This window comes from Pipra filicauda, unplaced genomic scaffold (assembly GCF_003945595.2).
Source record: "Pipra filicauda isolate LSUMZ 115617 unplaced genomic scaffold, ASM394559v2 scaffold15_size4787011_pilon, whole genome shotgun sequence".
Lineage (NCBI taxonomy): Eukaryota > Metazoa > Chordata > Aves > Passeriformes > Pipridae > Pipra > Pipra filicauda.
This window is the reverse complement of record NW_024104096.1, coordinates 1,283,396-1,295,702: the sequence shown is the minus strand read 5'-3', so window position 1 is coordinate 1,295,702 and position 12,307 is coordinate 1,283,396. Positions and strand designations below refer to the sequence as shown.

At 36.3% G+C, this 12,307-nt stretch overlaps 1 protein-coding gene across 3 annotated transcripts in view; it reads right to left on the bottom strand.

Moving 5' to 3' along the window:
* The window catches only part of IDE (insulin degrading enzyme), a 65,477-nt gene continuing 53,170 nt past the window's right edge, over positions 1–12,307 (bottom strand). For all 3 annotated transcript variants that reach the window (XM_027710996.2, XM_027710995.2, XM_039379183.1), the window contains exons 22-25: positions 10,961–11,022; positions 9,390–9,462; positions 7,745–7,812; positions 1–6,611 (exon numbers count right to left, since the gene is read on the bottom strand). In XM_027710996.2, the coding sequence (XP_027566797.1) occupies positions 6,516–6,611; positions 7,745–7,812; positions 9,390–9,462; positions 10,961–11,022 (299 nt within the window). In that variant the 3' untranslated portion in view covers positions 1–6,515. The remainder of the gene's footprint in view (positions 6,612–7,744; positions 7,813–9,389; positions 9,463–10,960; positions 11,023–12,307) is intronic.

Genomic DNA, 12,307 nt, shown 5'->3' with positions numbered 1-12,307 from the left:
CCCTTTTCACAGGAATTTATAATTTATACACAATGACGCGACAGACAGACATGATTATCAGACAAGAAGTGCAAAATGGCATGCAACTGGTTGCTTTCAACTTATATGCATTATCTTTCATTTCAACACTATTTCTATGAGGTGGCTCACAGTGTGGGCCAGCACCCCAGCTCACACTTACACTTTGTATACATTGAGCTTAATACAATCTTTTGCATTTTCACATTCATAACATCTTTAACAATTACTGACACTTAAATTCAAGTGGACAATCCAAACTACAAGCATTCTTTATATATGCATTCTTCAAGTTACACAGAGCTTACGAGTTATTCCACTCAAGTATTCCACTCTTCCTGCTTCCAGGAAAAGGCTGCATAAGGTACATTTTTATTAGATTATTCACAGCAATAGAATCATGTTGTGCATACATCAGCAGATCAGTGTCCTGCTGCAGTTGAGTAGCACCTGTTTTCAAATTATTTCTGCAATAGTTTTACTTGCTTAAATCTCCCATTTTGCTGAACTCCAACAGCAGCCCAGTGTGGGCCTTCAGGTTTGGACGTACTGCAGGTGCCATCTTTTATAATTTTATGGATTTACAATTAGAAGATAAGCTCTAAACATAGACAGAAATATCCTAGAGCACACACATGCAGCCCACACACGGTATGTGGCAGTGCTAAAGGGACACCAATGACACTTTTGGCTGGTGTGGCAATGGGAGTATCTGGTCACTTCACCTTGGTCAGAGAGACACGACACAACGTGAGGTGAACAGTGGCATCTCTGAGGATGACACAAAAGAGTATCAGAACTAAACAATCAGCTTGTGGAGATGACAGATCCAGTTATACATACAGATTCCTGTGTTACTAAAAGACATTCAGTGCTGCAGAATTGTCACAATTCTCTTCCTATGATTTTATCTGGAAATCAGTATTAATCAAATCTGTGAACTGAATTATTTGCATAGATTTTTTTTTCAGACTCCTGAAGCTTCACACATAACAGGTATGTGCCAGTGAATGATACTGATATCTCATAGTCAAAACAAGTCACTTCACTTGCAATAAGTGGTTATAAGAAACTGGTCATAAGAAACACTTTTTCCCCTGGCGCTGCAGAAGGCTTGGAATACACAAGTATCAGTAGGCTCAAAGTTACTGTAATGACAACAGGATAAAGTGAGATGTTGAACTGTTTTGACAGCTGATGGGCACTAATCTTGTGAACTTCCCTGGCTTTAACACACATGCACAAATAATCATTCGGGTAGAAACCTGTCCTGCTAAACTTACTTCATGCCAAAGCCAGTCGGAAAGTTTCAGAAAGACCACGTAAACCATTTTTTGAGCACTATGACTGAAATGTTTCCATATTTCGGGTGTTTTATAAACTAGTTCCAACATTGCCTTATCAGGTGCATCACTTTAATGCTATTCAGGAAATTTTTAAGACTTCTGTCCACTAAAAGGCATCACATCCAAAATTTGCATCTTCCAAGTCCAGGCTCAGTTTTCACTGACATTTGTACACACCCACATTTCCTATGTCCAATATCACAGAACACAATTTTTGCACATGCTCTGAAATTACTCAGCCTTAACAATATAAAAAGCATTAGTTATTGGTCTCCTACATCTCCCTGGAATTCACACGCAGCTCTTCTTCTATCCCTCCCATCACAGGATTCCATCCTTTACAGCAGACTTCATATAAACACATGCTCCTCTAAGCCACAACACAGTGCTTAGTCAAGTTACCAGAACATCAACCTCATTTCCATCTTCTGTTAGAATTTTCCCTAGCCTACTTTTCCTGCTTCCCAGAAGGTTACTAATGTAGGCTGAGGACCTTCTCGTTCCCTTCTGTGGAATGTGTTCTAATTTTGTAAGCATTCACCACCAGGGTATATGTGTGTCTGAGCCCACACCTACCACAGGACACTCAGTTCTGTGTATGGGTGGAGGGAAGGGGGGGAAGGGGCTCCTGAGTTCCAGCTGCTGCTCCAGTAAAATTTTACATGTCTTTGGCAGTCACTAGGTAAGTACCACAATTCCTTGCTCCCCTTCTTGAAAGGGAAGCTGAGCAGACAGTGAAAATCTGTAACAGAAATCTGAAGCAGAAGGAAGCACATCTAACACACAGTAAGGTGGTGGCAAAACCTCAGGAAGATGTAGGATTTAAACTTGGATGCCTCTCACTGGAGTTTCCCACTGGCTATGCCTAGTCACTTCCTTGCACTCGGAGCTGTGTTATCTTCCCTCATCCAATGCACAGTCAAGGAATTTAATTCAGGATTTTGCACTGTACCACTAAAGAGAGAGTCTTAGCAGTGGTAAATGCTCAGCACTGTTGTGCCTACATCCTTTAATGCTGTGCTTTCAGTTAACAGCCTTGGGGGGGCTTAGAAATATTAATTTGAGAAGCCATAAATATTTTCAGTCTTAAATTCTGTTTAGATGCTCAAGTTCAAAGAAGTTGATTCAATTGCGACATTCTGCTGTGCCTTTGGCCTTACACACTTTGTTCCTTTGAACTGCAATTCAGATTTCAACCCACAGCACATACTGTAACTTTATGAGTATATTCTTTGAACGGTAAATAGAAATGTTTCAAATAAAAGCCTTTCAGCAGAATCTACATAGGCCAGGCTTCCTCTGAAATTTCAGGAAAGGTATCAAAGGTGCCTCACTTTCCGATCTCTACTTTAAAATAGCCCAGAGGTGCCTTGCATTAGCAACAATATAAAAAAACAACTTGAAAACAAAGTATTTCAGAGCTGGATTTCAATATCACATTAGGTATCAGCTCAAGCGAACGTCCCAGGAGTCACTGTGGATGACCATATCAGTTCAGTGGTCACATACTAAAAAAATAGGGAAAAACCATATGAAGGTGTAGAAAATAATGATTTTTCACTTTACAGCAGACCTATAGCAAAAGCATACTAACCAGTTAAGTGGGAGAGAAAAGGTAAAATTCTGCTGATCTTATTTTAAAACAAGAGCTAGATAATAATAAACGAAGTTTAAGAGGTGTGTAATGCTTTCTCCAGTTGTTATGATGACACTGTGGAACACATTATCAATAAGGGCTCCTCACATCCAAGCGCTTAAATAATCTGAAAAAGCTCAAGCATTTTTTATGGCCAACAATAATAGTTAACATAGACTTGGAGAGTATGATTTTTTGTAAAAAACAGTAAAGTCAACGAGTCAAGATTTACACCAACCCCTAATGACTAGGAGCAGAGAGAGCCCTGATGTTGGGGACAAATAATTTTCCAGGTGGGCTGCTGGCATTTTATTTCTCCACTGAGAGTGACAACCACTCTTCCCAATGCCAAGGACAAAACCTGTCTCTTTTAATGTTGCTACCTGTCATATATTATTTCAAGGAGCCCCCTCAGAACACCAGAAGGGCTTGCTGACTTGTATCTTTGTGCTGTCAGAATTGACACTATTTACTACTCTAACAATCACACACTCCTAACCTTTTGAAACATAATCTTTTGGTGTGCATAGAACAAAGAAAATGACCAGGGAAAGCAGTTCCTCAAAAGCAACACTGTAAAGCTGCACTAGGCACAATTCAGTCTGGCCGCAGTAATTCCCTATATTTACAACTTCAGATTTGATAATTAAAATTCTGTCTTGTGCAAATATTTCTACCTTTATATTATTAAGTTTTCATACACTCAGAGAGCAACAGAGGTGGATCTAGCTAAAAGGTGTGTGATGTCACATGGGGAAGTCCTCTGAAACTTCCCTAGAAGTGCCTGGAAGCACTTCTGCAGCAATGCTACTCAGCCTAACTAGTCCAACTGGAGAGCGGAAAATCACAGTTAACGTGTAATAGAAAACATGCACAGACTGACAGATGTAACATCACCAGTATGCAAAAAATTAAAATAAAACAAATTAAGAACTCCAAACATTAAATTCAGATTGTTTATTGTAAACAGAATAACTCTAGCACTCTGTCATACTGGCTGTGTCACATGCACCCAATTCCACATCAACTGCTTAAAATAGCACTTGCAAAAATTACAGTTATGTAATAATAATTTATGGTTTCTTACATAAACTAATTAACAAGCACTAAAATTGAATTACAGTGTATTCTAGGTAGTTCTTTATTGCTTGTAGACACTGCAGCTCTGGATCCATTAAAATGAACCCATTAGTATGCCTGAGTTTATCAAAATTTACTGCTATATCAAACTCAGAAACTGTAAAATGCTGGAGGAACACTTAAAAGCAATTAAGAGTTGTTGGAAAATTACATGGGTTTCCACATCCAGTCACAGAACTTTGAAGTTCTAAATTTTTTCTGCTGGAAAACATGATTTGTGTTAAATACACTGCTATTCCAATTTATTTATATAATTTGTTAAAATTAAGAGTTGATAGTACTTCCATGAATATATATATCTATTTATTTTTACACACAATAGAAGCCATTTCATTTTATTCACTGTACGAGTGGTATGTTTAAATACTAAATCCCAAAATATATATTTTTATATGTTGTCAAAACTTTTAATATATATAATACAAATACTTTTACTAAAGGAAAACTATAAACAAAAGTGAAATGCAAGAAGGTAAAAAGCCCATTTTATGTGAAAGATCCATGAAAAATGGGGTGAACAGAGACATCTTCACTGGTTTTGCTTGGATTACATTTAACTTTTTTTCTTCTCAGGCTAAAAAAATACTAGTGCCTTTCCTTGGCAACAGGTTACATCACAAATTACCATCAAATTTATTAAAAAGATGTTGAAACATGTGCTGTTAACCTTTAAAACAAATTTTAAGAGCACCATATTTGTTCAGCTAGAAGAGACTCTCAGATAAATGCAACTTAAGGCCCTTACCCTGTCATTTAATTTGGCTTCAGAGCCAGTGTAAGAATGAACATTGACTCAATTACAGGAACAGCCCTGTTGACTATACCAGGATTCTGATGTGTCACAGACATGTGTGTCACATCAGGGCTTTAATTTCAGGTTCTTTTATAATAAGAAGCAAATTCTCACTAAACCTCCTGCTGAGCGGATTTTATATCTTCAGTGCTTTGCATACTCTCTCTGTCTCAATAATTACCATCTATTTTATGTATTGCAGAGATAGAAGAACTTTAAGTTCCTTATATTTTTCTATCTGGGGGCTGTCCCAAGCACAAGACCACTCTGCAGAAGTCAGGAGTCAGTAAAGATGGTGAAGACTAGACACCATATATTGTTTTACCATTTTACTAAATTATGTAATATATATATATACACACACACAAACAGTGTTTCAGCATAATTCTTGATCCTTCTGAGTTTTGTGCAGCCTTCTTACAAGAAGTAGGAACAAGTCTTTTGTGATGTAACCTGGAGCACATGCAGTACTGCTAACCCAGCACTGCACTGTCCCAAGTGCCTTCCTGAAGGACAGGAAGGACCCACACATGTATCAGGATAATGATGTATCTGATTCATTACAGGGCCCGTATTTGACATTCACCTGTTCTTGAAGGAAGAACCAGTGTGTGTTTGAAGTTATTTGCACTAGTGAGTGCTTTGCTGGGTTGAGACCTAACATAACAAATGAGGAAAACCAGACTGAGTTCTCCATCAGTACATGTGCAACTGAAAACAAAAAATGACAGCAAATAAAGGATTTGATATAGTAGATGGAAAAAATCCACAGTAACACTGAAAAACTGAACAAGATGTTGATAGTATGAAGAGACTGGGACAACATTTCTGATAACAAAAATAAGACGCACTATTAAAAGTGTTTCCAGCATTTTACTAGTTTTAATATAAAATCTCCCCAAATTTGTATAGAAAGATTAAAATCATGCCCTTATCTTCAGTTATTCTCATTAAGACAATTCTCTCACTTACTACTGTGTTGTCAAATTTCCTTTTTTCCCCCCCCACTGGTCTTCATAAAACTTAAAATAGAAAATATGTTGGTTGCATTAAGGATCAATTAAAAAAGTATCATTCAACACGCCACTTAAAAAAAATGTGGAAGTCTCTATTTTTAAGAAAAATTGTTGACTCCATCCCAAAAAGGACTTACTTTTCTCACCCCCTCCAGCCCCCAATAAGATAATTATTGGGATACTAAACAGTATTCTTCAGAAGTAACAAGCACATTTCAAGCAATTTAGTTTGCTCTGGAGGGTTATTTCATCAAAATGAAAATTTGAAGGGATATGCTATTTTAAAAAATATACTGCATCTACAAGTTTTTTATTATTATTGTTTCAGTTGATTTTGTTTTTCAACAGGTTGTCTGTAATATAAATGACACATGACCACAACTGATTTTTATATACTCTCTATCCCTAACACACAGCTAATGTCAAACGAACCAAGAAGGAATTTGGGACTTTCATCATGAACAGAACCATTTATCCTAATGATCTTTAATAATTTTGTTCATCACGAAGTCCCCTGAAACCATGTCAGTACTGCTCATCGGCATTTCTTCATCCCGTGGGGTTCTTCACAGTTTTGCAGCCATGAAATTGATATGTGGTTTCACCAGTGGGAAGAGCGGCAGACTGCGCTTGAATTCTGTCATGTTTTCAATCACACTTGGCTGCAAAAAAGCGTATGGAAGAAAAAGTCTGCTCAATATCTCCAGTCAGACAACTGAGCAATTCCTTGCTTTTCATTTTCACTGTTGCTAAAACACCTTTCTTGCTCTTTTCTGTAGTATTAGTGATTCATACTTTGTTATTACAGGATCGCCCCCAAATGTAGTGTTATTTCTTATGAAATAAATGGTTTCATATTTACATAATTTAAAACAATAGCTATGATGCAGTAACTGCGTTACTAATAATGGCAGGATCTCCAATATATGCAGAGCTTGTCTTTTCATTTACAAGTTCTATTTCAGAACACCCCACTTGTCCCTTCAGTATCAGAGGTAAGATCACACCCACAAATAGCTACTCAATGCATTATTATTTTTCAGATGCAGTAACAAAATAACTTTTAAATATTTCAGTCATAATGGCTAATATATCCACATACAAATCATACAGAAATTTCCACTCATGGCAATTATTTCACCTGAGAAGTCTGATGAAAAACACAGATGTACCGCACTGCAAAAAGTTAATCATCTACTGGGACAAACACTGCCATCCTTCAGGAAAATTTACTGAAGGTTTGGGAAGGGTCTAGTCCTGTCATATCTAACCACAAAATGAAATCTGTAATACTTGTATGAATACAATTTATCAAACTGTTTCCTCCACAGGTTATATGTTGACAGGAATGTGCATTAATATTTTAGGCTTTAAGAAAATTACCAAATAGTTGTTTTGTTGTTGCTTTGGGGTTGGGGGCTGGTTGTTTGGGTTTTTTAAACAAAGATGATAAAAATTTTTGATGCATATGCATCTTTCTCTTGACACTTGATACACCTGATCATATACAATCAGTATTTTCAGACAATAATCACCTGTATTTACTCCACTGTGCAGACACTCAGTAGAGTTTACTACTGCTATTAGCTTTCACTTCAGTGGACTAAAAGGTAACTGGAGAGACTGCTAAAAAGAAAAATCAGGAAAAATTCCTGTTGATAGTGAGGATGAAACAGCCCCATGACAGCATGAATTTCAAGAAGTTTGTTTCTCCCTACAGACTTGTATTTAATGATACTAAACCTCTAGATTAGGAATGCAGCCTGGGATTGTATTGTGTGTTGTTTCTTTTTACCTGTGGTAGTGGCGGTGCTGGTGCCAGGTTCACATCATTTTGGCATGGAAATTCTCCAACAACAGGGCCTATTTAACATCATCAAAATTAATTCAAGACCATAATGTAATCAGTATCTTTTACATAATAGCTGTTTTCTCTTAAAAGTCAGGTATCTATATAAAGCACAGGGGTTTAATTTTTAAGTATTGCTAAATAACATTTTCTAAACATTTTGCTTTTGTACTCCATGGCTGTCTTTAGAAACACAGAAATTAATCCATGATTTGACTTGAGAACATGATCTTTTATTCATTTTACTTACACATAAAAAGAACGTAGAAATAAAAATTGCTAATCTACTGATCAACGAATACTTAAAACTGTTTCTCAGTACAAATTATGAGAAAAGTAGCAAATGTCAGTGGTACATACAAGAGCAATGCAACAACAGCACATCTTTTTGATAAGGACACGGCTATGGAGGCATAGAGGTTACTCCAGGCACCGAAATTCTGGATAGCAACCAAAATCTTCCCTGCCTGTCTCCTTGCATACCCTACTCCAATTCCCCCCCCCCCCAAACTACTTCTTGCATTTCAATCTCAATTTCTTTCATGGCAGAAGAGAGGCCAAATGCCAGACTAAATGGGGAGTATGTAGAGAGAATAACTTACTATAATCCCTGTAGAAGTAACCACCACCAGTCCAAGCAAATAATAAACCATTCTGGCAATACAGTTACTACATTCTGAAAAGTTTTCTCTAGACAGGAAAAGCTCTAGACTGTTTCTATTAAGCAACTACTAGTCATGAAAACTGGAAAGACGCTTTGAAGCAAGTCTTCCTCACTCCGCTGCAGAGTTACAATTTCTACAGTACCGTAAAAATCAATCCTTCTGAGGTTGAAAGGAGTTTCATGACATGCACACAGCTATCTGCTTCTCCATGTACTACAGACAAGCTTTAATATCCTTGATTTTGCAACCAGATGCATGTTGGAATTTAAGTCCAGTATAAACTGGTGAAAAATCTGCACAAAACAACTCAGAAGTTTTTCCTCTCAGTTTATTCATATCAACCAGAAACACTTTAACCTTTTCCTTCCTGAATTCTAAAATGGGACGATACAGTTTACAATGCACAGTTAATCTATATTATTTCAAAATAAAACCTAAATAAATATTGACCTTCTAAAGTTTAAATAAAATGTTTGATACTCCCAGAGGTTTTGGCTTTTGTTTGTTTCAGGGTTTACTTTCCCCTTTGAGGGTGTTAGAATAACATTGTGGACATTCATTGCTTGTCAGAAAAAAAACCCCACACTGGACTGATACTGCAAATTCTAATTTTGGGCTGGTTTTTTTGCCCCGTAGGAATATTACAGAATTTTACGTCTGTTTTAAAATATCCTGTTGAAAACAGAAGCGCTATTTTAGGATATATTGTTTTAATATCAATATACTTTAGAATGGCTGAAGAACTTGGCCACAAACATTAACCAGAAAATTTGAAGCACCCACATGAAGGAAACGTGTAAAAAGAAATACCTTTGCCTCTGAAAGGTATATAATCTCTAAAGCTGAGTTTTTCTTATAGTGCATTTGTATCATATAACGTGGCTATGTCTAACCATGACTTGCTGGATATTCAGCACAATACTTACAGGAATCCATTTCCCTTGCAAGGACGTGCACTGATACCTTGTGTCTTCTGGGAGCATCTATTGCCAACAGCACCTACAGTAAAAAACATCAAGTTCTTCAGGTGTGGGAAGTATCCCTTAGACATTATAAAACAGTAAAAAGAATAAGTGTGTTTAAATTTTAATTTTAAGCTTTAAAATGAGGGATGAATTTTGGGATGTCCCTTCAAATATGATTAAAAGTCATTCACACAGTATACGCCGAATCATTTTACAATCAAGGTAATAAATTCATGTACCCTTTGGAACTCAGAAAAACTGTAAGTAATAGAAATTCACCCATTAACTATCATAGTATCAGGAATACAACCTAAAATCTCTGCAGAATTTTCAATCCCTAGCAGTCTTCTGGAAGCACATCACCCTGAACACAATTATTAAACTCAGCTGGACTAGCTGAGTTTATTGTTTATTAAACAACAGCTTTATTTATTAAACAACAGGTGCTGAAATTCCATTTACTAAGTTTGTATTTACTGCATATCTTCACCTATGGTATCATACTATTAAAAAAAATAAAAACCAACAACCCACCCAAAGATGTCAGTGTTCACTGTGCCATGTAAATAATAACCAGTTTCAAGCATGAAGGACTAACTCTTATAAAAACAGACAGCAATGTAAAAATACCTTGGACAGTGAAAAGGATAATGCAGAGTACAAAAGACAAACCACTTTGAAAGACATTACCCCCCCTCTGCCCAAGAGAGGAAAAAAAGAATGCAGACACAGACATATCCATGCTTCTTCAGGGGCAGAAATTTTTCCACCCAATAATAAATCCTGAAGACATTAAGTTGAACTTATCTTCAGTAGTACTCCCTGAGCTCCATAAGTGATAAAACACTATGAACACTTCGCAATATAGTGAAATATCACTGACTATGACATATTACAGAAGAGGAAGAATGACGCCCAATTTTTATATTTGGGGGTGAATGACACAGACACGACAGGGACAGATGCCCTCCTAGTATTTCAAGTGCCTGTATTAAGTACCTATCTAGCAACTCCATGCTGAGTCACAAGGCACAAATACTGCAACATTATGCTGTTCCTTCACGCTGCCCAACTATTAGAGGAAGAAAAACCCCACCCTGAACAAAGCTTTCATTTACACTGAACAAAGCTTTCAAAATATCTGTTTCATTCACAATTCATGCCACAAAATAGGCTGAATCATCTATCGGTTGAAGAAAAAAATAAAAGAACAAATGTGCAATTTTGGCCAGGCTTGGCCATAGAGCAGCACATTTTATATCCGTGAAGGAAGGATAAATGAAACAAGAGAAAAAAGGAGTGGTAAGAAAAAAAATAAAAACGCACCAAACCTCAATCCTTCTCCACAATTTTTACCACTGCCATTAAAATAAGTAATATTTAGGAAATAAAATTATTATTATGGAATCTGCATCAATTATATCATCTACCTAAAAGAGGTGTCAGTATATCCTTTTGTAGCTTGCACAAATAAGATTCAGCTGTACCTACATCTCTTTCCAAGTAACATTTTAACTACATGACTAGCTTACCTTGTAGAACTGTATAATATCATCCTTGGTCAGGGTCTTTAGATAAGCCACTTCAATGTTATCTGCACAACAACAGTAAAAATTAGAGTAAGTCTGCAGATCACAGCTGGTTATTAGCAAACTACTTATTCAAAGTGTATTTCTTTCAAATTCAGATGCTGTAATTGACTGTAAATTACATGCTTTTCATTGTTATCTTTCAAGTTAATACTTGCTTCACTAAAAGTGTCATTGGAACCTTGGTAGAAAGTTATACTTCAGTAAATCTGATTTGACTTATTAAAAAATGCATGTTTAAAGAATACTGATTGCACTGTAGGATATTCAGTAGCTAAAAGAGATATGCTTACTTTTGAATATTGTCTTCAAATCAATGTTACACATTTCTAATGCAGATAGTTTTTATTCACGGTTAGGAAACAGGATGGTAGGACGTATTTTGGAAGGATGTACTTTTTAAAGGAATATAAGGAATGGTGCCTACATCATACCTGTTAAGGAGTAATCACCTTTAAGAGATCTGGGGACAATGTGTGTCAGTTGCTACATTACTACATATAAATTAAATTATCATGAACTAATCATCTAATATCACTGCTGCATAAGCAGAAATGTTTTCTGTTGTAGGCATGCTTGCTTTTCTTAGGGTGAGCAGGAAGATCAAGGAATAAATGTGTGCAAGAGAACAAACAGGTAGCTAACAAGTCTGTAAGGCAGGCTGTAATTAATATGAAGTTCTATATACAGGAAATAAAAACCCCATTTTTTTCTAAACACAGTTTAGAAAATTAGATAACATTTGGGTAACAACATTAAAAGTCGTAATAACCGTAAAAGTATGAAGAAAAAAAATCCACTTCTTAAGGCTGGAATATGAATTTCTGATTTTGACAACTCTAGTCATATTATAATCATTAATGATATAAAATTACTAGTGGGTAGAGGGGAATTAAAGATATAAAAGTCAAGGGAAAGAGTGAGGTCGGTGGGATTTAGATATGAAATATATGGCTACAGTTAGAGGTAAGAATTCCAGAGAGATAAAATTGATCCAAAACCAGAAACACTTAAGGCCGAGGAAAATCAAACTATTTCATCATACACAAAAAAAAGTACTTGAGGGGATAAGTTTCCACACCACTCCTTATGCTCAGGCATGAAACCGTGTCAGTAGCTCTCATTTTCTCTAGACAAGCCAGATGACAAGTCAAAAACTCATTATTATTATAACAGTTTAGTGAGTCATTATCAAGCAAAAAGACTTGTGGAAAGCCCATACAGTGCATGTAAAGCAGAAGAGAAGTCACAGAATACAGAGTGAGTTTTATGGAGGAAGCATATTATGCA